Source organism: Pomacea canaliculata, linkage group LG13 (assembly GCF_003073045.1).
Source record: "Pomacea canaliculata isolate SZHN2017 linkage group LG13, ASM307304v1, whole genome shotgun sequence".
Lineage (NCBI taxonomy): Eukaryota > Metazoa > Mollusca > Gastropoda > Architaenioglossa > Ampullariidae > Pomacea > Pomacea canaliculata.
The window spans coordinates 13,666,726-13,689,567 of record NC_037602.1 but is presented as its reverse complement, the minus strand read 5'-3'; the positions used below and the strand labels follow the sequence as shown (position 1 = coordinate 13,689,567).

Sequence of the window (22,842 nt, the reverse complement as noted above, 5' to 3'; positions counted from 1 at the left end):
AGCCTGGTTTGCTGGTGTGTCTTGATTTTGAAAAAAAAACAACCTTTGATAGTATTAGCTGGAGCTTCATGCTAGAGGTTTTGCTTTTTTTCTGCTTCAGTTCATAGTTTTGTAAATGGATAATCATTATTTACACAAATGTCAAGTCTATTGCGTCAGTTAATGGCAAGTTACCTGAATGGTTCTATGTTAGAAGAGGATGAAGGCAGGATACTCAGGAGGCAGGAATTTAGCCCACTTACCTATCGCGATTTCAGAGCGAGGCAGGCCAGACTGCTCACCTGATATAAGTCTCGGGTGGAGCCGTAGCTAGGGACGATGCTGAGGCCCAGATTCTCTCCATCAGTACGATGTACAACTACTTCTCGCACGACCACTTCCGAACGATGGTCGGCGTGGTCATCGTCGTCTGACAGGAAGTCATCTGCAAGGCGCCCCCTATGTCCGGTATCGTCCTTGGCAACGCTGTCCTCCTCGGGAGCTTTGGGTTCGTCGGTGATCTCCCCCTGGTCGGAAGACAACCCACGTCCGCTCGTCTGTCGGGGAACTTGTACAGGGGAGGGCAAGGGGATGAGTGGGTGTGACGAGGAGTTAGCATCTTGGTGTTTCGCGGAAAAGTTAGCACGCGCTTGCGGCGGCGCATCGCTGTCGAATTCGCCAGAGGAGTTATTCTTCCCTGACGTGTCTGTGGTTATAGGCGGGACTTCGATGTCCCTACTGGTGGTCAGTCGTCCGATGTCGCTGTCTTGTGAAGGTGAAGTATGAGAACCGATGTAAGTGCTGGAAGTTTGTTCGTCCAAAACGCCCTCGTCTGGGCATCAGCCACTGAGCGTGTGAATGCTGGGTGTCGGGAGGGACTTTCAGAAGATGAGGATATCAAGGTGAGTGGTTCACCTGGGTCACCTGTACACTCGCTCTCTGTCAACGTCACTGAAGGCGAAACCCAATTTGTAAAAGGGTTTGAGTCCAACCCAGGTGAGCGTGAGTCCTCGGAATCCATCTCTGCATTCGTCAGCGGTTAACCCTTGATGGGCCCTTCCATTTTAGGCGACTGAACGTCTGAAATAAACAACGGGAAAAACATTATGAATAAGTGATAATCTGCGAAGAGATTCTGGAAGCGTCTAATAAGAAAAAAACTATGTAAAAAAGACTATGATTAAAAACAATACGCTGCCGTGTATAATAGTCAAAGCTACCAGTCAGAAACATCTAAGCAACAACTACGAGCAGCAACGTCTCACGCACGCACGCGTGCATTCACACGTGTAATCATAACACGCGGGTAATTACCCAAGGTGTGTACTGAGCAGCAGAAATACTCTGAGGAATAATAAACTACCTCCTTAACATGATCCATATTATGTCTGCACACAGGTGTCACATACAGAGAGTGTGCCGAGACGAGATCGGAACCCTGAGTTTCTCACGAGTTTTGTAACAACTACCCGCCCCGCCCCGCCCCCCTCTTTTAAAAGGAAAGAAAAGGAAGGCAAATAAACACGAGCAGGATAACTCTGGCTGGCTCTGGTATGACCTCGCCTCTTGCCAGTTCTATTGTGTCCAGATACTTGTCTCCCCCTTGTTCGTCTTCATGATAGTTTACCGTTTTCTGAAGACACCGCTCAATGATATACAATGTATCAACCTTAGTGAAAACCAAGCGACCAGCCTACCGATTCGCCACTTGTAAGAAGTAGGTAAAGCTGATGTACATATCCATCAGTCCGTCCCCGTAGGCATCTATCTCAAAGACAAAGCATATGAAGCAGTTTTGGACTTAGTATTGAGTTTTGACTCGTAGTGCAGTGACACACAAGCACGTGACATGCTTACTCGTGACTCTGTTGCGACTATCTCTGTTGCAGATGACTCCTCAAAGGGCACAAGGTCATGAAGCCACATCGTGCAAACACCAGGTAATTCAACTTATGTTTCGTAAATGCAACTAGACAGATAAAGAGACGGGTAGACGGCCAGACAAGTCACTTTGGGCTATTTACCTATTTCATCACCAGATGCTGCTATTTCGTCACCAGATGTTTTTATAATGGGTAGTGTTCAAAATCCGTGAAATCAGCGCTGGTCTTTCATAAGATGAGACAGGTAAGTAAGTCTTTCTTTAGATGGCGCATCACCGGGGCCGCTGTGCTGCTGTCCACTGAGAGATACAAGCTAAGAGGTACCCAGATTGTTTCCAACTGCCAATCTCCAACTTATTACACACTCACCTCCCTGCCTGTAGTCTCCACGGTACACAATGACAGGCTGCAGTGCACAACCCCCGCCACAGCACCAGCAGCAGCAACATGCAACACTGCTGCAGTGTGTCGGTTGTCACAGGTCAGCCTCATCAACGGACAACTTTGTCACGAGCGCCGCACTCGCTGCACGACGAAACTCATGGCCTGCACCGTGCTGTGGTCAGATAATAAACCGCTTGAAAGTTCTTCGCAACAGTGTCACGTGCGACAGTTTCACATCCTGCACATCAAGTTCAATAGTCTCACATGATTGTGTATTCAGACTCCACTTCCCAGAGAGCGTCAACACCGTTGTGTAGGAGACGTCAGCACGACTTCTTCAAGTGTCGCGCATGACTCCTGCCTGCTGCTGCTGATGCACACAACACTGGGCTCCACGATAATTAAGGCTGACTTTGATGTTCACCTGATAAGTTTTGTTGTGAGCACGTCCACCAACATGCTGCGTGTCGAACAACCTTTATGGTTCCAGTGTCGCCCGAGCGCTTCGAGGTTCACAACACTGTGCGCTGGTGACCAAAGCGACGAATTTTTTATGTAACAGGAGAAGCTTGGTTCTGGACAGTCTGAGATTGTAACTGCCAGCAGAGTGAACCGGGGGCAACACGAAGGTTCTAGTGCGCCGTTGGCCCACACGACGGGAGGGTGACACAGGACAGTTTGATCAGTTCCGTTAATGGGACATGTCTTGCTGGGGCCAACGAGTCTGCTTGTCTTGTTGTCCTGCAGTCTTTGTCTTGTTGTCCTGCAGTCTTTGTTTTGTTGTCCTGCAGTCTTTGTCTTGTTGTCCTACAGTCTTTGTCTTGTTGTCCTGCAGTCTTTGTCTTGTTGTCCTGCAGTCTTTGTCTTGTTGTCTGCAGTCTTTGTCTTGTTGTCCTGCAGACTTTGTCTTGTTGTCCTGCAGTCTTCGTCTTGTTGTCTTGTCTTGTTGTCCTGCAGTCCTTGTCTTGTTGTCCTACAGTCTTTGTCTTGTTGTCCTGCAGTCTTTGTCTTGTTGTCCTGCAGACACTGCTGGGTAGCTACTGTGCCGCGTTACCAAGTGCCCCTGTACCTGACTCTTTGCCATGTAGCTTCTAACATGTGGAAACCATTCCCAGATACCTGTACATGTATTCAACTATGTGGACGATGTTCGATACCTGTCTTCAAATACGTTAGTCAGACAGCGATCTTCTTTCAATGTGTGGAAGCCACTGATACATAAGATCTTCTGTACATCCATGCTATATATTGACCATCTACAGTATTCACGATGGACTGTCTTTGGTGGATGTTAGATCACTGCCGCTCACACGTCTGAATAAATGTGATATAATTAGTTAATAATCACCTTAATGGCATTGTGCGAGCTCCATGAACTATAATTGCTTAGTTCTCATTCGACACACACACACGTACACAAAAAATTCTACATGTACACGAATACACACTCAAATACATTTGTAGACACTAACACACACAATAATACTAAGTATAATTATTTATACCCGTACTAAAGCACATTCACAGACACACACAGGCAGGCGATTAGACATTCTCTCTTTCACACACATATATATTCTCACTTTCTCTCTCTCTAAAACACAGTGAAAGGCACACTACTACACAAATACCAATTCACACACATACAAACACGCACACACATTCTTTCTCTCTCACACACACACAAACGGCAGAGAGAGAGAGCTGTGTCCGACACACCTGTATTGTCCTGTTTGCACAGTAGCAACAACACACGGCTGCCAGTGAATAATTCACTCGTCTCTGCCCCACTTCCCGTCCCTCATGCTCTCGCTCTCTAATCGATGTTGGCGGAGGAGCAGCCTCAGGTCCCCGCTGTCACGTGTCAGCCCGTCCTGTCATCGTGGTGCACTCAGCAGCAATTACACATCTTCATTCCTATACCTCCTGTACCTCGCAACCTGCCACCTTCAACTATTTTACATGTCTACAAGCTATCCTGCAATCGCTGGATGAAAACATACGATGTCCAAATCATAAAACCACAGACATATACGAGAACATGTTCGCACCTCACTGCACGGCTGGTCTGACAATCCTGCGATGACCACAAGCTTGAAGGCCGTTGGTCCAGTGTCTGCCATGGTCTACAGTCTACATCGCACACACAGTAAGTAAATCACTCTCCCGTCGTCGCACACACAAAAAACGAGATCTTCCAGCCGCACTTCCAACACAGGCTAGACGAGGGCAGTACAGATGTCATCTGCACCCGAACTGTTTATCTTGCAAGGACATTCATTCCTCTGTGTGTCAACAACAAGGTTATCTACAACGTGTGATAATCTCAATGGCTGAATACCAACCGAGATGTTTTTGAGGGGTGCAGGTGGGGTGAGTTACAGTGGGTGAATCTCTCCAGTCAACGTTGCCAAACAATTTTTAAAAAGTGATTCGAGACTTCTTCTGTAGTCACTGATCGACGGACCTGCTTGAACTCGTTTCCTGCTGGATGTCACGCAGAGGTATTTACAGATCAAGTCACCTGTAGCCAGACGGTCCCCTACAGGTATGATAAGGTCTGGTCACGCTACCTGTGGAACCTGGAGCTGCTTTCTGCTTGGCAAGTCAAGGCTGACTGTAACGGTGGCGCTCGACCCTCGACCCCCGCTCTGACCCCTAGCGGGAACTTCGTGCCACACACTTGTTCGAGAACAATCGGGGCTGGGGAGCGGGACATGGTGTGTCATCAATTGCTGATCAGCGCACGACAGTCGTGTGAAAATAGTGCTACAAGGTGTTCCAGGGATCAGAATGGTGTTTGTGTGCAAGCGTCTGGTGGAGGTTGGCTGGGGAGGAGGTAAGAGTAACATCACTGGTAGTCCACAGAGGGAGGGATAGTGGGCAAACACGATCGTCCTCAAACGTGTGATAGGCGGCATGCACTTCCTCGAACCCGGTCTTTAAAGACGAATTTTAAAAAAAAAAATTAAGGTAGTATTGATCACGTGGTGTCTTGAAGGCGTGAACGGCTCTAAACTACAGCCCCACCTCGCCACTGCTTCAACAAGCTAACATGTGGGGTGGGGAACACCTGAGTTTCGTTCAAATAATGTTATTGGTTTTTTATTTTTAATCGCAGTAAGATTAGTTATAGTCACAGTTATTACTTCTAATAATATTGAAGCATTGAGCAAGTTGTAACCATATTATCCAGGCAGAAGGCATTCACCCCACCCCACCCCAGTTCAGTGGTTGCATAACTAATTGGTTGATTGCTTTGTTATTTGACGGGTGGGCGAGTGATCGGGTGGGTTTCTTCGATTAATGAGCTTAAATAAACTCGTGTACCTGTTTGTTATTCCAGATAAGCCAGAAATTCTAAATTCCAGACAGAAATGCTGTAAATGGGTGGAAGTTGGGAGGGGAAAGGATGGTTTCTATTGAAAGTCTACAGAGGCGTTTTCATGTCGCAAGCATTTAGAGACCACAACAGTCCGCAACAACAAATGTGACAGATGGAAGAAGGGGCAAAGAACTGTTACTCCCAATCGATCATCTTCATCTGTTATTACTTTTTACGTCTGCTAACACTTCTCTTACAATAAAGGGCAGAACACTGGCACTGTGCACTCGACACCCCGGGTAAACACCGCACAAACGGACGCTAAGTCCTTCCGTAATGGCTGACATGCATGGCGGTGACCTTCACAGGCAAAAAGTTAATCTGATGTGCGTGTCGTGGGTGGCGGCGAAAAGAAATAAATCTCTCGAGGAACGGCCCTAGGGACTGAGTAAAGTAGAGTAGCACGATGGGAATCGTGTTCAGTCTCTTTATTACCCGGATGATCAGATGTCAAGCTGAAGAGGGGTCCTAGCGATCCTCTCCCGCCCTCCCCAGTCTCCCTTATCTCTCCTTGCTTGCACGAGCTATCTTGATACTATTCCACCATTAGCCATCCTACCTCATTAAAAGAGCAGCCTGAGGGGCGTAATTCCTAAAGCGATTGTTACCGATACAGTGATGATTGACTATCTTGGGTTCAGATCCCGGCTGGGGAACTTCTTTTTTTTTTCATTATAATACAACCTGCTTACAGGCTTGACTGTCTTAGCGTGGAACATTAATATTTTACTGGACTAAAACTATTTCTGAAGTAAACTTCATTTCACACGAATGTTTGTCATCTGACTCTCTAAACACTCTCTGCTGCACGTCGCCATTTCGCTCAAACTGGCCAGTTGGCGACACTGTGTGACAGGGTTAGGGTTAACCCTGGTTTGACTTTCATGGGCCACAAAAACTAACAGCATGTTAAAAAGAAATGGACGAAAAAAAAAAAAGAGGCTTCAGAACTGAAACTCTCATGTTTCAGCTCAGCCCTTCCCTTAGCTATAACTCTCCGCACTTCCCGTGACACGGTGACGACTTCCTGTCATAACGCTTGTAGTCGCTCTGCACCCTTCACAGTATCCTTTAGGACTTAGAATTATGATTTCCTTTTTCGTATTCACATTTATTTGTCTTTACTTTGCCATCTCTCACGTGATACTCGTACCGGATACCATACGGTGACTTATGAACTTTGCGACAACTTTGTGTCGCCCTCGATGACGCCGCTCTTGACTACAGTTACTTCCAGTTCCGCAGAAACATTTGTACATCAGGTACATTTCTTTATAAATAACCTCCTGACACAAAGTACGAGATAAAGTTTCAAGAAAACCAAAAAAGGGTCAGTACTATTAAAGAAAAACTTAAAATGTGCATGTAAATCCATCACCGCCACAATTTTTGTTATTCTTAATATATTATTATATTTAGTCTGAGGTTTTTTCCCTGTAATATCTGCAGTTTGATTTAAATTCTTGTTTAATTCCAGTTTTTTTTTAAATTTCCTTATGTAATTGATATTCTTTACTTTCTTCTTTAGCCTTATAGGAGGAGTAGGCAATAATTTATACATATTGGCCAGAGTTATATATTTATCTAAAAGTTCCATATCCAAAAATGTGTAGCTACCACCAGGATCTCTAATAATGTTCTGCACTTTATAATCACATGCACTAGTAAGAAGAACAGCTAAATCCTTTCTACTCGTATTACACCAGCTAAGAAACAATCATATCCCCATCATGATCTTAAAAATTATCAGAATTGCTTATCAAGTGTGTCTCTTGTAAAATGTATAAATGAAACTTCTGTTTGCGTAAATAATCAAAAACATCTTTGCGTTTCATGTGGTCAGGTGACTAAAATGAGGACGAGCAGGAGCGATGGAAGGTCTGTGACTTGCACCTGGCCTCACAAAGGACTCGCAGTGTAAATGAGTGTGAGTGGTCGCCCTCGTCGCTGGAGGTAAACATCAGATGTGTAATTCACAGTTTGGCAGGTCCCCCCTACACACACACCTGCCCCACGTTCCCACCTTTAACCCCCAACCTTCACCCCATCCTCAGGGGCCCAACGTCCCTATTTCTCCTTCTTTGAAACTTTCTATAAAACAGCAGTTCACTGTCTTTACCATGTTTCTTTGAAGGTACCGCCTTATCCTTTCCTGTCGAGGACAACGGGACAATGAATCCATTATTTAGACACAAAGCTTGAACTTGGGATACTGGCTATAGCCTGGAAACACGATTGAGTTGACAGTTATATTCGTGACAGACGAGCAGTAGACAGTGAATGTTATGTGGTCAGAACCACTGGACAACGGACAGAGGACTATTCCTATGAAATGTCAACAAACCTCCCGAGTCAGAGTAGGGAGACCATGTCCAGTCTTCTAATGGCGTTAGAAGAGTCGCGTTCGCTTAGGCTCAGTCTGTAAGCTCTGATACAGCAAGTCGGGAGACACCAGTCAGGAGACTTGAAACTGTTGCACAGAACTCTTTGTTTGCGGAACTATGCGGAGGGACACGGCAACAAAAAAAAAAATCAAAACACCAGGTAAAGCCACGGCAGTTAGTGCTGTGCAATACGGGGTTGGCAAGACTACGTGAGTTGAAGTGCAAGAATGCAGTGAGGGAACGATCTGTCGTTCTAAGTAGTGGCAATACATCACAACCACATAAATAAGCATATCATTGTGCTCAGTCCTGTTTACTTGGCAGACATGTTATGCTGGAAACCAGAAACTATGTCAGCAATCTCAGACGACAGGTCGATAGTAAAATAAGCAGGACGGGACGTTCAGCCCAGCGACTCGCAATAATAATAAATAAATCTGCCGTGACACAGCTTCAGGTGAGAGTAGAGAAGACAGAGACGAGGCCTGGATTTTAAGGACAGCCAAACCATGAATCTCCATCTTGCATCTGTCATGGCCGCGATAGGCTGTGTAGACTCTATACTTGCTAGTGCCCAAAGTGATAATGATAATGTAGGATGGGTTTACACCGAGCCAGCAACTAAGACTATATCACGGCAAAGCAGCCAGTCCTGTAAACAGATGCCACATGAGGAGAAAGAACAGTGTGCCCAAGACGAGAACTGAACCGAGGAGAGCCAACCCTCGCTGTATTGGTGACAGACGCTAACCGTTGCTAACCGCCCTACGTGATACGGAGTTGACCGGTTTGATCGGTCTATCAGTGGGCTACAGGATCAGCATTAAACCTAGCCAAAACAGTTGAGATGTTTTTTTAAAGATTTTTTTTTTCTTTTAAAGTGGAAGCTTACATTATTTCTCATTTGAGTATTCGAGCCGAACCTTTGTCAGCACAAATTTCGTCAGTAGAAACGCGGACTGAGTTGGCCTTTAACGTTTGTATGAGACTTTGTCCAGTTCAAACTTTTAGGCGGTTGGAGCAGATCTTGAGTAAATGGTCGAGGTCATGACTACAAAGTAACACACATATCATCCGAGCACTAGAATGCAGCTCACACCACCACCTTGCAGTCCTGTTCGTCCTCACAATATACAGCTCCGTAGTTTACAAAATCACAAAATAAAATGTGAGAGAGTGGAGAGAGGCTGAAGTCACTTTGCTTTGCAGCTGCACGTGCGAGAAGTTATGGATACAATCGCTCAGGACCAAAATAAACCTGTGGATCAACTGGATAGCAGCAAGGTTAAAAGCTCTTAAACCTTCCACCGTACATTTACAAAACAACAATTATTTCTCGTTACAACACAGATTCTACGCATCGTACCTGAGACTTACCCTGAGTGCAAATCAACAGACAGAAGGGGACCACAACCAATTGTACACATCCAACTTCATTGTATCACTTGACAGGTAGCACACAGCATTATTGTCCCACAACTTTGTAGCCGTCATGTCCTCAGTCATCACCGTCCAGACACGTGTTTAACCCGCCAAGGATTAGCATGTGTGGGTGAATGGGTGAGTGGGTGAGGGGAGGATGTCTTTGTCGATCACATTTCCACTTCATCTGTCAATATGTCAACAAGGAATGCGAGTCCAGACCGCGGTGGTTGCGCCTTCTGTCAATCGAATGAATTCTTTTTCGCTCGAATACCTACATGTCTGGCAGCCAGCGGCTGTAGCCTCGTCGGTGTCCTTAACCGAAATGTGACTGCGTCTGTTTACGGAGGGAAGTCCGCATTTTTATTTTTATTTTCGCTTGGGAGGGTGTCAGTTTATGAATTGAATGTAAGTACTACCCCCAACCCGGACATCTGAGAAAAATCCCTCTGTGCTCAATAACTCTTCCCACACACACACACAAGGAGAGGAATGATTTTGTCGTTTCTTCAATTTATACACGACTAGCTGATATATATATATACTAGCTAATTTCATAGATAGAACACAAAGTAAATAATATGTATGTATTGGATATAATTTACTACTTCTAGGAATCTCACCCTCCAATTCCAAGCATCCACCAGCGCAGTAACTCAGGTGCTGACTTTCCGTAGAACAAAGGTGAGACATTCTTGAGATGTTAGTTATCACCTTGTCATTCACCTCTTGACACATCTACAGACGACTCCTTCAGCGATGTCTGACGAGGACGGCAACACTGACAACACAGACTTGACATAAACCTGGGCCCTCGTCAAGACAGTTCGCATGTTACACAGACTTTCACTGTCACGCGAGAGAACGCAATGCACCCTGGTACTGGAATTACAGTTAATCCTCAGCATTAAACACCCACTCATCCATCTCACGCCCTTCCGAACTATTTATTTATTACACTGCTTTACAAGAAAGACTACATGCCTGCTACTTATACACATTTATATATATGATAAGCTAACGAGTACAGGAGTGGAAACGTGTACATGTGACCAGTAGGTACATAGAGTGGACACCCTAATAAAGGATGGTGGGGAAAGGGCACTGGGATACAGCGATTCCTTCTGTGAATGGTCGTCAACATGGAACCCTATTTATTCTTTGCTGCCACAAACACGAGCTAACGGCGTATTGTAATTAATTCATTGTGCTCCTCCCAACACTTACAGAAGTGTATGCATTTCCTGTTTAACGAAAATGAGACAAGCGTGCGCGCGTGTGTTTGTGAAGAAAGGGCTCGAAAATGGTCTGATGCCAAAGAAAACAAAACAAAACAAAATAAACCGTGGTTCCGTCTTTCCTTTTGTCTGCCAGTGGATAGGCTGGAGGGATGAGAGCCCAACTCAGAGAAATCTGTCCGGAGTTCACGGTGGTATTGTGAACTGAAGATAAGTCACGTGGATATATTGTGTTCATTTCCAGTCACCAAAGTGGTAAATATTTTGTCTTCATATTTTGAGTGGTTAGGTGTGCAAGTTGCGACAGCACAATTGGGTGGGTAGGGGAGAAGGCGGGACAGCGAGAAAGACTTGACAAACCGGTATCACAGGTATATAACACGCAATAACGAGGCGAAGGAATGCGCAAGCTACAGCCCAGTGTCGCTGCTTGAGGCCATTATGTATGCACATTCAAGACATAGTCGACTGCATTCTTCTAAAACAACCAAAACCACATGATATCCCTGGTATTTTTAGGAGTCCTGCCAGTAAGAGTTAAACTGAATGGCTGAAACTAAGGTTGGGGGTTGTGGTGTAGTCGTATAAATGCCGACAGTGTGGGGCAGCGGATGGACACGAAGTTTACCTGACGCCGAAGGGCCAAAAGACGATACCTGGGTCCCCGTGGGAGGCTGCAGATTCTTTGAGAAGACCGCGGTAGTTTCCTTTCCTGTGAAGGTACCCTCTACACTGCATCACCGAACGAATAGGGAACACACAGCACGTGACACTGTCCCCCCAACATTGAATCTCTTGATGGTTCAGAGAGACTAGGGTGCAGCCAATTCTCAGGATCACATCTGTGCAGGAAGCTCATGGCGGTGTGAGGAGGACACGTCCGGTGCGAGGAAGAAAGGCAGAGGTGGAGACAAAAAGATGGGTGGTGGTGGAAGCATGCAGAGGAGGTGAGAGCTGCAGCGACGGAGTGTGTCAGACCAGCGACACCACGAACATCATTTTCGGGTGTAGGAAGGAGGGGTCTAGCACCTTCACCACATCACCGTTCCCTCGTCTGTAGGTTGACAGGCCCTCAACCCAGGCTTGCCAACATAAACACCACCCTCCCATTGTCAGCTTTGGCGCTGGCATGCCGCTGCAAATTCACCAACCTCCGCTCCCTCCCATCTCGCTGCTGCGGCTTCCCCATTTTTGCCTCCACTGAACTTAACCTTTGTCGGTAGGGAAGGGGGAGCAGCATGCGTGCGTGTGTGACAAAGAGAACCGTTCCCACATAATTTCGAGCGAGCGTTACAAGAACACAACCGCACGTAACGTGCAAAGCAGCTGCACGCAGTTCACGGTTCACTGGCTCAAGCGCGGTGTCCACAAGACACCAATTAAAGATTGACATGGATGACGCTTGGGGCGCTCGATCTGTGCGCTGAACAATAAAATGTTCTCACGTAAGCGAGGCTACTAATCACCCAGACATCTACATTCTTAACACCTACTTAAATATATATATAGCTTGGTCGCTGTCGAAGTGGTTATCTACCTGCGCACTCACTTTATATACTTACAGCCTGGCATCCATGTATCTATTCTTACAACTCATGCCTACAGCAGAAGATCGAAGTTTAACCAGGTGCACACAAGCGGACTCTACTGTATGCACATGAACTGTGGCTGACAGCCATCATAGATTAACCCCTTGCAGACCTGGTATCATGTTACTACGCTGTTGTCGTATCTTTAGAGGACGCCCCCTATAGTTTATAGGATACAAACAGGATGTGATAACAAATAACAAGGCAATTATATGCATACAGTCGTGCACTGTTATCAGATAATCTCATGTGTAAAAGTTAAAAGGTGTGTAAATATTTATGCCATTTTTGGTCAAGCTTCAAAAAGCCTGGAACTCTATAAGGACTGGAAGTAAATGCTATTGTTATAATATTCAATTTTTTTAAGTCTGTAGTGCATCAATGACAGATGAACTGAAGAAAAAGCGACTATCTTTAGTTATTATTTACAATAATATTCACAGCTGCCCAGCTTAATTACAGAGCTTTTATGAGACTCCGTTATATACTACGTCCACAATGATGGATATGGGGCTTCTCCATCAACACACACACATAACTGCCGGCTTTATGGTCAGTGGATATTACCACTTTGTTTTATTATTGTTAGTCAGCAACATAATCCACTGAGTTCAAACCATTACACCTAGACACAGGTTCCTGGACAGAAAGAAAACAAAACTTTCAAAGACAATTCACCAGTGTCTTCCTCCATGCTTGGCAAAGATGCAGATGAAAACTAGTCTTTGCAGGTAACAGCTAGCAGCTTTGAATTAGCCAGTTCACTCAACTGGACTTCTATTTCTTGTACAATGTCACAACCACAAGAGCACGTACTTGTGAAAAGCATGTATGCACAGATTTACCAAAAGCTCATCTTAACAGGGTCACATAATATAATCTGGCAGCATGCTAAGTTGCTGAAAGTTCTAAATCATACAAGCTTTACAAAAGCTAAAAACTCAATAGAGCCTTTAGAAAGCGCAATCTTTATCCAGACAAGAAAAGATAATTCTTTATTCACATTTCTGATTGCTTTGCACCTATACAATCAGGGAAGCTTGAGTATCAAGCTGCCTTATATTTGTTAACACCAGTTACATTGTAGTTGCAGAGAAACCAAAATACTTCTTTCAGAACTATTCTTAAATATTAAATTAAAACCATTTCTTTTAAACATTTTAAAACATTTCTTTTCTTTCCTCTATGCCAAATACTACATTTAAAAAATGTTGTCTGAACCGCAATCACTTTCCTGAGTGTAAAACAATATTTAGAAAACTTAGAACCAAATAGTTCTGTATGAACCAAAAAAAGGGGAAAAACCTGTTACACTTTTTAACAGTAGGTTGCAATGAATCCTATAGAAGTTTGGTGCATTACAACCACAGGACTGACTTAACTTGAAAGTTTGAACAGCACTGACAATTGTTATCAGAATACTTCAACTCTATAAGAATTAAAAGGTACATGAAAGACCCACAGTAAACTAAAATATTTGCTTCCATACATGATGCTTTACTTTTATACTCTTTTCCAAACAATAAAGGGCTTTATTTTTTTTCCCAGTATTTCACAACCAAGTATTCAAAATATTGTGTGTAGACCATCATAATTATCATCATTCTGGCAATAGTATTTATGTGTCTATGAGTCTGTGTTGTTATATTTTAAATAATAGAGTTACAGTTTGTTTCCCACACACATACAAGAATATTCCCATGTACTTAATACTGTATAAAATTTCACAATGCTTTTATCTCAAGTGAGAGCAACACTTTCTAATATTATGAATCACTGAAAAGAAAAAAAATCACGGTAGGCACCACATGACATTAACAGATGCAAGCATTTTCATAACATAAACTTTGACTAGTTAAAAATCACACGTCATGGAAAATATTTTAAAATAATTCCAAAATCATTTAACTCAAGTTTAAGATAAGAACAACCAAATATACAATGCAATATTACTTTTAAAAAAAATTCCCTCAAAACATAACTCGTTTTTCTGTAAACCTGTGGCAAAAAAAAAAATTCTTTGGCAATTTAGAAAACACATGCAGTTAAAACATAGTGTGAAAATGCTAAATTTTGACTAAAATGGAATGCCATTAAATTTTGGTCTGTTGAAACTATTCAAAACTTTCCACAAAATGCCAACTCTGTCCTGGATTTTTTTTCATCAGTCATAAACCAAAACATTTCATGATGGGTGGACCCTTAATTCAGTTGGGTTGTATGAGTGTTTACACTTTCTTTTCCACACATAAAACGGCACACACGGCTCATCCATCCTCTAAATTTATGGGGATTTTCATTCATGATAAAGAGATGCAGTTTTCATTCCCTCCAGATCAAAGTGTATGAAGTATTAAGGCAAAAAAGAATAACTGTAACCATTGCTGACTGTTTTGCCATCTTGTTGATAAAAAAATATTACAAACAACACAATATCTGTACACAGCCACCAATCAAAACGTAATGCATTGCACATAATAATTAGAAACATTTATAATAAAGGCAATCACATTAATAAGATATAAGTATTTTACACTTGCACATCTGTGGAAGATCATTTATTTAAATTAAAGAAATTGCCATTTACAACTTTAAAGTATGACTTTTGAAATGAACAAAACAGATCAATTTTAAGACTGCACACTAACCATTGAAATGAACAAGCCACTTCTAAATAAGAAAAAAAAAAAAAAATCTAAACTTTTACATGTGTCCTAGCCTGAAGGGTTAGTGGTGCTTCAAATAAAATAATGATGAAAACCAAACTTGCAAGTTACAGTATATGGGGTTAGATGTGCTATAATAAAATCAATAAAACTCAGAAAAGTCAGTCACCAGTTTTATTGCACATTTTCGTGCAAACTAGAGGAATACAAACATGTTTGTCAGAACAATTAATGACACAATAAAAATAAAAGTCTCAAGTAAAAAACTCTCAGCAGCTATGTTCACATGACCGTCAAACCTTTCTAACAATACCACAAAATGAAACAATATTTTCGTTTCTCTAAAGCCAAAGGACTGCTAATTAATGGGAAATAAATACAGAATTTCCCTAAATTCTTCACTCTTCCAAGCTGCAGTACAAGCCCAAACAAATAAAAGAAGGCACTTTACTGAAGCAGAGATGATGTTTATGTATGAACAACAAGGAACTATTAACCCAAATATACGGGCAGCAATAGACCCACAAGGTCATAAACAATGGTTGTCTAGCAACAAACAGCACCATATTCTTCTTCAGAAGAAAAACATTTGGGAAAGAGGTTGTGTGTGGCTCTGTGAATATATGTACAGGGGGAAAAAAATCAGGAAATAACTAAGAAGAGTGAGATGAAAATGATATTCATCTATCATCTGGTCATCAACAGTTTCAAAGTATGCCAATAAAGAACAATTTTGTAAAATTTTATATATAGAAGATGACTACAGTCATTCATAGCTTTGTAAGTTATTTATGTCATTATTTACAGTATATTGTAAGAACTAGCAACTGGACTAGAAGGCACTGTCTGAGGTATAACAAAGCATATTTTCACAAAGTGTTCCAGCAGTTTCCCATGTAACATTTAATATATATACAGAAGTGTGTGTATAAGTGTATATGCAAACAAACACACACATAGTTTTCTGCTTGTGTAAATTTACATGGGCTAAACACTTCAATAATGTAACACAAATTTTCTCACCATGAACTTAAAAAAAAATCATTCAGAAGCAAAAGTGTGATCAGGGAAAGAAATGTTTTGACAGATTACTCCAGAATTTTGCCCCAAATGCCTGTGAATTTATTTTTGAGTGAATTTATGTGTACCAAAACAAGTGCATCAGATCCAAAATTGTGACCATTTAATGTCACTCCATCATTACTTAGGTAGAAAATGCCTTATATAAATGATGTTTAATTATTTCCCACCATACCCCATGCCTCTCCTCCCTCAAGAACAAACTGGCAAAAGAAAGCTATTGAGGAAGCGACATTCAATACATTCAAAGAGCATTTAATAATAATTATGCTTGATTTATTTAGTCCAGACTCACCTTTATATAGGACCATTTTGTGCTTAAAACAGAAACTAGACAGACAATGAAAAATTATCATAAAACAGAAGGATGGGTGACAATGACGATAAAATCCTAAAGAAATACAATGAAGACATAGAGACACTAGGTAAATTTGAGTGACATATAGAGCCATTTTGATATAATAAAGGCATCAATAGAAGTTAGAGAATGTGGTTAATAAATAAAGCAGCTGTGATGCTTATTTCCTCCATGTCACTGGGCATTACAGGTTACTGAAGACAGTCCTACAGGGGTACATTGTGGGAAACAAAGGAAAAATTGGCTATCAAAGAGGGGTCAGGATGGCAGATGTGGCACCTACTCAAAGGTGTTCAAGAGCAGACCTCATGGTAAGCCTTTACCTCTACTACATCTCACTGTGTTCTCTCTGACAACTAGTACTGGTGGGTTGGCTCTGCTGGCAGGCCTGCTTGCTCCAAGGCCAAGTGGCACCAGTTAAAGTAGTGATGATAACAGCTTACATAACAAGTAAAATGCTAACAAGTGGTGGTTAAGTGGTGAACATGAAAAGGGAACAAGTTTCACTGTTTTGAGGTACAGCTAGTAGCCAAAAGTCCCTCAGTTTCAGCTTAGTGACAGGAATAGACACATAGTGTGTTCATGAGATAAAGAATGGGATTTTCTAGAGTGAATTCCACTGGAGTGACTGAGAACTCCAAAGCAGCAGAATTTCGGTGACAATGTCAGTGACATTTTTATAAAAGAATTTGTATGCATACCAATAGATTATCCTAACACTATAAAAAATTAAGATCAAGTTTTGTGCTTGCCCACAATTTATTAAAAAAATTCTATTTAGAACAGAGCACACTGCATTATTAAAAAGTAAAGTATCCTATCTCACAATAAAACAACAACAATCAGTATTACCATGTACCAAACAACATCCAAAGAAACAAAACTTGAATATCTTATCACGTTTCCCTTATCAGCTCTAGCTGGAAAACACACATAAAGAAAAGACTGGTGGGAGCTATCACATTCACCCTACTGCTATAGAATCAAACAAATCCTGAACAACCATTGTTTACACAAATTGTTTATCATGTGCATGTAAGGATGATTGGTGCCTCATGAGTCTGCAGCTGTTAATGAGGCATTGTTCTGATCTGATGCTTGACCTTTAACTGGATTCTGGTCACTTGATGGCTTACTGGCAGTTTCAGTAGAATCATCATATGAGGTATCCATCTCTTTATTTCCATCACTCTTTTGTTCCTGCAAAACATAACCTATAACTTGAAAAAAAGTTCTTATGATGACATAATACATATTCAATCATACCCAACCAGTAAAAAGTGCTACTTGGAAAAGGATTTTTTTATAAAGAATACTGAAATAGTTTTGTTGGTTTGACCCCTGTCCTTCCCATGCAATATAATTTTACATAAAGCTTAATATCACTCTCATCTAATTATGCTGCAAATAAAACTGTAAATAAGAAAGTAAAAAGCAGCATAAAATATATGTAACTGGTCAATTTTAATAGATGTGCACTCTCTATAATGACAAGATTGTTTCCTCATGATGTGAGGAAGTGGTATATCAAGTTGTCTATATCCCTGCCATTTGTTTTTAATCACATTATTTAGGTGTATATACTTATGCAGAAAAAATTCTGGCTTAAGCGATTTCATAATGCTAGGAGAAAACACAGGCCAGTTTTGAGGAAAATCAAAGAAGAAGACAAACATTAGGGGGTTGCTGCAAAACAATGGGCTCACTCAAAACTTACAAAGCAAGACATTAGTATCTACATTATGTACTCCACACAGACCCAGCATTGTTATCTAATCTAACCATATTAATGTTTATTTATGCAAATAAAAATTTTTATTTTAAAGTATGCCACACTGCCAGGTTAGAGCTATATAGCATCCATGTTGAAATTTCTTCTATTAAGGCCTGCTTCATATAATGAACATTGCACAAGCGATCTTATTTTTTAATGAATTAAAGGTCAGCATAAAAAAAAAGAATTACACGCGCGCGCACACACACACACACAAAAGACTTTTAAAGTGAAAACTAACTCTACTTTTGAAACACTGTCTACATTTAGTCACTCAATTATTTGCTATGAAACATGTTAAAAAGCTGTTAAAACTGCCTGCAAGCAAACAGCAACTCTATACTATGTTTGTAAAATAAACATTTGTAAACACCATATATTTATAGATATGCTCGGACTTCATTTTTAGTCCCTTGTATAAATCTTCCTGATGTATACAAGGTACAAGAGTAAAAAAATGAAACCAGGCATACAACTGTATAAACAGTGCTACTACCATGCTCACTGGCATCCTTTCTGAAGTAAACTGACTTTTGACACTCATAAAAAGGTTAAAGAATAATATCCAGGATTAGGTTCATGAGACACTTTCCAATGTAATCTTCTACTTTACAATGTTAAAAGATGGTAAAACTCTAGTGTTGCCTATCTTTAAATATATGCCATGAATTCTAATAGTGAGCATAAGATATTCACCGTTCTTGGAGAAAAGTTAAAAGATCTACATTTCTTAGAAAGGAAAACATTTATAAGCAGAATGCAAGACTCCTGTTTTCAACTGACTTCAAAAGTATCAGTCACTTCACACATGTTTCACTATGGAGGATTTAAGTTAAAGGGACAAAACTACTCTAGTCAATGCGACAATGTTCTTCAAAGACATAAACATGCCACACTCGAAGCATGCAATAGAGAACTCACACCAGATCAGTACACCATCAACACCACAACACAACCATCACACAAATGCCTGTCTCTGCAAAGAAACCACAACAATGTGCCCAACAATCAACCATCACAACACCAAATCCAAACAGGTAACTGACAGTAGTATATAAGGGTGACTTATAGACAACAAAATCTTATCAAACACCTCCATGAAATGTTGGTTGTGTTGATGAGATAGACAAGTTTATAATTGTGGGAATGAGTAGTATGATGATTAAGATTCATCCTGAATAAATATGTATGAGCTACCATTTATACACCTACACATCTCTCAAACCACAAATAATGAAAATAAGCCAAAGCTTTTGAAAAAAGTACAGAAATTTTAACCTTTAAAATTGTAATTAACTTGTCCTAAGACATTTCAATGTCTTCACGAGAAAAGGAATTTTTAAAAATCATACTAATTTAATGAATAAAATTGAAGAATAATCTAGAAAAATGTGGCTGGACATTAACATTTACTACTCTTCATTAAAAAGTGACCATTCTAGTGGCAGAACAACAATTATGCAAAACAAACTCAAAGATAGAGATTGCACACAAAATCACTACTCTCCCAATGGCTTATTATATAGCACCATTCCAAACAACAGATGCTATATTAAATGTCATTTAATAAACTGTTTCAAAAAGCCAAATATGTATTTAAAGAAATCCCAATTGCTCCAATTTCCTATTCTTTCACTGGGACTTTACACGCTATACTTCATAGCTAAACAATTGTTTTAAATGTGTTAGTAAAAATAATTATTGAAATCATTTCGTACTTTGTAAGTATGATTGTCATCAAAGAAAATTATAGAAATCTGGCAATATTCATTAATCTTGCTAGGATATATTTAGATGTAACACAATAAAAATATTTAAAGAAAACTCTAAGCTATGTTACTAGAAGCTAAGAGAAAGAAATACGGGGAATTACATATCCATCTAGTATCTCAGATATCACGACCATTTTCTAGTGTATTTACACTAGGTCTTCACATCAGAAATAAACAATTCTGACTCTGCATGTTTTAGTTTATTAGTCACTTTAGTTTGAGAGAATGGCAAATGATAATGTCCAACCAAGAAGGGAATCTAAGGCACATGGTTCTAAGCTGTTGTACCTGTCTAATAGGTCTGACAATGTGTATCCAAGGTGAAACAAAATTTACCATACATTGTAATTGCAACCAAAAAGGACAGAATAAAACATGGGAAAATCTTGATACACTAGCTTACTTGCACATATGCCGTCTCATGTCGAGCAGCCCGAATGCGTATTGGTCCGGGAGGGAGGGTGCGAAAGAGCTGATATGCATCCAATAAAGACATTTCTCCCAAAGACCGCCCATTTACAGAGTATAAGACATCCCCTTTCCTGAATGCAAACAGTTTTGGTTAATTATTGCATCTTTGCAAAAGAAAACATTAGAAAATTTACTGACATTTTTACAACAGCAAATTAAATTACTTAGTTTAAAATGTAAAAAAATTATGGAAAGCAGGAAAAAGGTGGTTATATGCTATGCCACAAGACTGCTGTCTTTTTCTTATTGTTACCAATGATGAATAATTCTTTAACGAGCAGAGAAAATAATGCTTGGTGTTAAGCACGCTACCTGAGGCGTCCATCCCTCTCAGCCAAAGAACCAGGTATGACATCCTGTACGAAGATGCTGCTTATTCCACCTGTTGTCTTTCGGACAACGTTGATGCCAACACAGTCATCTCCCACTGCGTATTTAAAAAAGAAAAAGTTATTTGAAGAGTTAAAGAAAATACTTGGCCCAGCAGCATGCTAGATATTTAAACCAACATGTTTAAAACTAAAAACCTATTTAAGCAAATAATAGAGACTATGAGTGGTACAAATGTTAGTAATAACAGTACTACAATAGTCTGAAATATATGTATACATACATTTGTGAATATGCATGCACACATACGCTTACATGCATACACATGGGCACACGCACACACATTCATTTTCTTTTTAGGAAATAATAAGTCACCAGCTTACCCTTGTGTAGCAAGACATCTAGATTTCGGGTGACAATATGACTTTCCATGGATTCAAAGGCCACATCTTGTTGACACCCAAACATTAGCGATCCATTCTCTTTCATGGAAGATCCTTGCCTTTGCAAAAGTGATGCTGACTTGGTTTGAAGGTGATGATGGTGAGGCTGGGATGAGCCAGCCTGCGAGCTTACTTCCCTGCTCTGATACCGATAGTATGAAGACTCCGTGTAAAGATCAGAAGGACTAGGTGCATGCATGCTTGCTGACATACCATGAAAAGAGTGTAGATGAGGAGCTGGCAATGACATGCCTGTGTGAACACTTGATGACATACGACATGCAGGTGGGCCAGAACGCTGGGCTAAAGACTGGTTGTTGAACAACTGCAGTGCAGAATCATCCACAGGTCGGAGAGGATGTGAACTTGCATTTGATGCAACAGGCAGGAACGGGCTGCTGACGTGTGACCGTGGGAATGACAGTTGACTATGGAAAGCACTGCCTGAAGCTACTTCTTCTTGAGCACTGTAAGAGATACTTGCTGCCATTTTGGGTTCTGGTTTGCTGTCAGGAATTTTATGAATGGATGCATACTGTGGATTACAAGCTTGCCTGGTATAGCCATAAACTGCCCCACCATTCTCTCTGGTGGATTTGTAGAATGGCTGTGGTGTTGAACAGACTGATGCAGAGGTCTTGGTCTCACTGGTTCTGCCTGCTGGCAGCCTAGGCAAAGTTGAGTAGCAGTTGAAAGATGTTCCTTCAGACAGCTTGCGATGGTAGAAACAACTAGGTGATAGGGAGTTCATAGGAGGAGGTATTGCACTGCTGCAATCCTGCTCCACTCTCTTGGTCCCAGGGTTTTCCTTACACTGAGATGGCTTTGCCACATCACCACTTCTTTGAAGACCATTAATGTTATCAACATGACGCTGACACTGCCCATTTGCTTTCACATCAATCTGTTGTCTATCAACCTGCACTTGATGATCCATTCTGTCTACAGAATTTCCCCCTGGCTGGAAGTCTTCATCACTACTAGGTGTTGATATCATATCAAGGGCATCTGTAGTGGTTGGAAAAGGTGGTGTTGGTGGAGATCTATGCAAGGCACCACTGCTATTAGGTCGTGCTGAAAAACCATCAGTTGATCGGGACCTCTTCTCCCTCATGGAAGCACTGGAATTTCTCCTGACCAGAGAAAGAGGCATTCTACTCTCACCATTTTCTCCTGTACTTTCTGCACCAACCTTGCTTTTACATTTCATCTTTGTTGATTTTGCAGTTGCTGATTTGACCAAACAGTGCTGGTCACAATTTGATCCCTCATCATGAGTTTTTTCCCCCTTCTTTGCTCAGTGCTAAGTGTTGATGGCTCCTGAACAATCCAGATCCACACATAGGTGACGTTCTCTGGATAGGAATGGGTGGAGGACTCGTGCCACGAGGGTGGTGCTTGTTGGAAGTGCCACTTGATGAGCTCGATTCAGCAGAAGCAGGACAATCAGAAATGCTGTTCTGTGGTGTGTGGTATGGTGAATGGCTGGGAGTGGATACTGGACTGCCATCTGGAGATGGAGATGGTGAATGGCAGGGACTGGAAAGCAGTAAATATAGAAAGATGTCAAGATGATATAGGGCATAGCATGTGAGTTACAAGTCAGATATAAAATATATCTTCTTCATACTATATCTAAAATTTGAAATGTAGTTTTCTTTATTTTTAGTCTTTATGCAAACAA

At 41.2% G+C, this 22,842-nt stretch overlaps 3 protein-coding genes across 12 annotated transcripts in view; all 3 read right to left on the bottom strand.

The window, feature by feature from the left end:
• LOC112554361 overlaps nt 1-11,853 on the bottom strand; it is a 31,584-nt gene extending 19,731 nt beyond the window's left edge. The window contains exons 1-2 of one of the 5 annotated variants that reach the window (XM_025222112.1): nt 11,304-11,853; nt 282-1,059 (exon numbers count right to left, since the gene is read on the bottom strand). The gene's annotated coding sequence lies outside the window, so the exon portion shown is untranslated. Of the gene's footprint in view, nt 1-281; nt 1,060-3,965; nt 4,111-4,297; nt 4,433-9,392; nt 9,866-10,060; nt 10,265-11,303 lie in introns of those variants that run through there. The other 4 variants (XM_025222110.1, XM_025222111.1, XM_025222109.1 and 1 more) reach the window with 4 other exon arrangements.
• Nucleotides 11,854-12,810: 957 nt separating this feature from the next.
• LOC112553889 lies at nt 12,811-22,403 on the bottom strand. 3 transcript variants are annotated; one of them, XM_025221374.1, is made up of 5 exons: nt 21,099-22,403; nt 20,698-20,812; nt 20,318-20,456; nt 19,064-19,118; nt 17,430-17,568 (listed from the first exon to the last, which is right to left on the bottom strand). In XM_025221374.1, the coding sequence occupies exons 1-4, from the start codon at nt 22,366-22,368 to the stop codon at nt 19,101-19,103; spliced, it is 1,542 nt and encodes a 513-aa protein (XP_025077159.1). In that variant the 5' UTR covers nt 22,369-22,403; the 3' UTR covers nt 17,430-17,568; nt 19,064-19,100. The 3 variants fall into 3 exon arrangements, with proteins under 3 accessions (XP_025077157.1, XP_025077158.1, XP_025077159.1); XM_025221372.1 differs by lacking the exon at nt 19,064-19,118 and having other exon boundaries at nt 12,811-17,568; XM_025221373.1 differs by having other exon boundaries at nt 17,427-19,118.
• The window catches only part of LOC112553888 (multiple PDZ domain protein-like), a 29,125-nt gene continuing 28,675 nt past the window's right edge, over nt 22,393-22,842 (bottom strand). For all 4 annotated transcript variants that reach the window (XM_025221368.1, XM_025221369.1, XM_025221370.1 and 1 more), the window contains one exon: nt 22,393-22,697. In XM_025221368.1, coding sequence (XP_025077153.1) covers nt 22,430-22,697 — 268 coding nt within the window. In that variant the 3' untranslated portion in view covers nt 22,393-22,429. The remainder of the gene's footprint in view (nt 22,698-22,842) is intronic.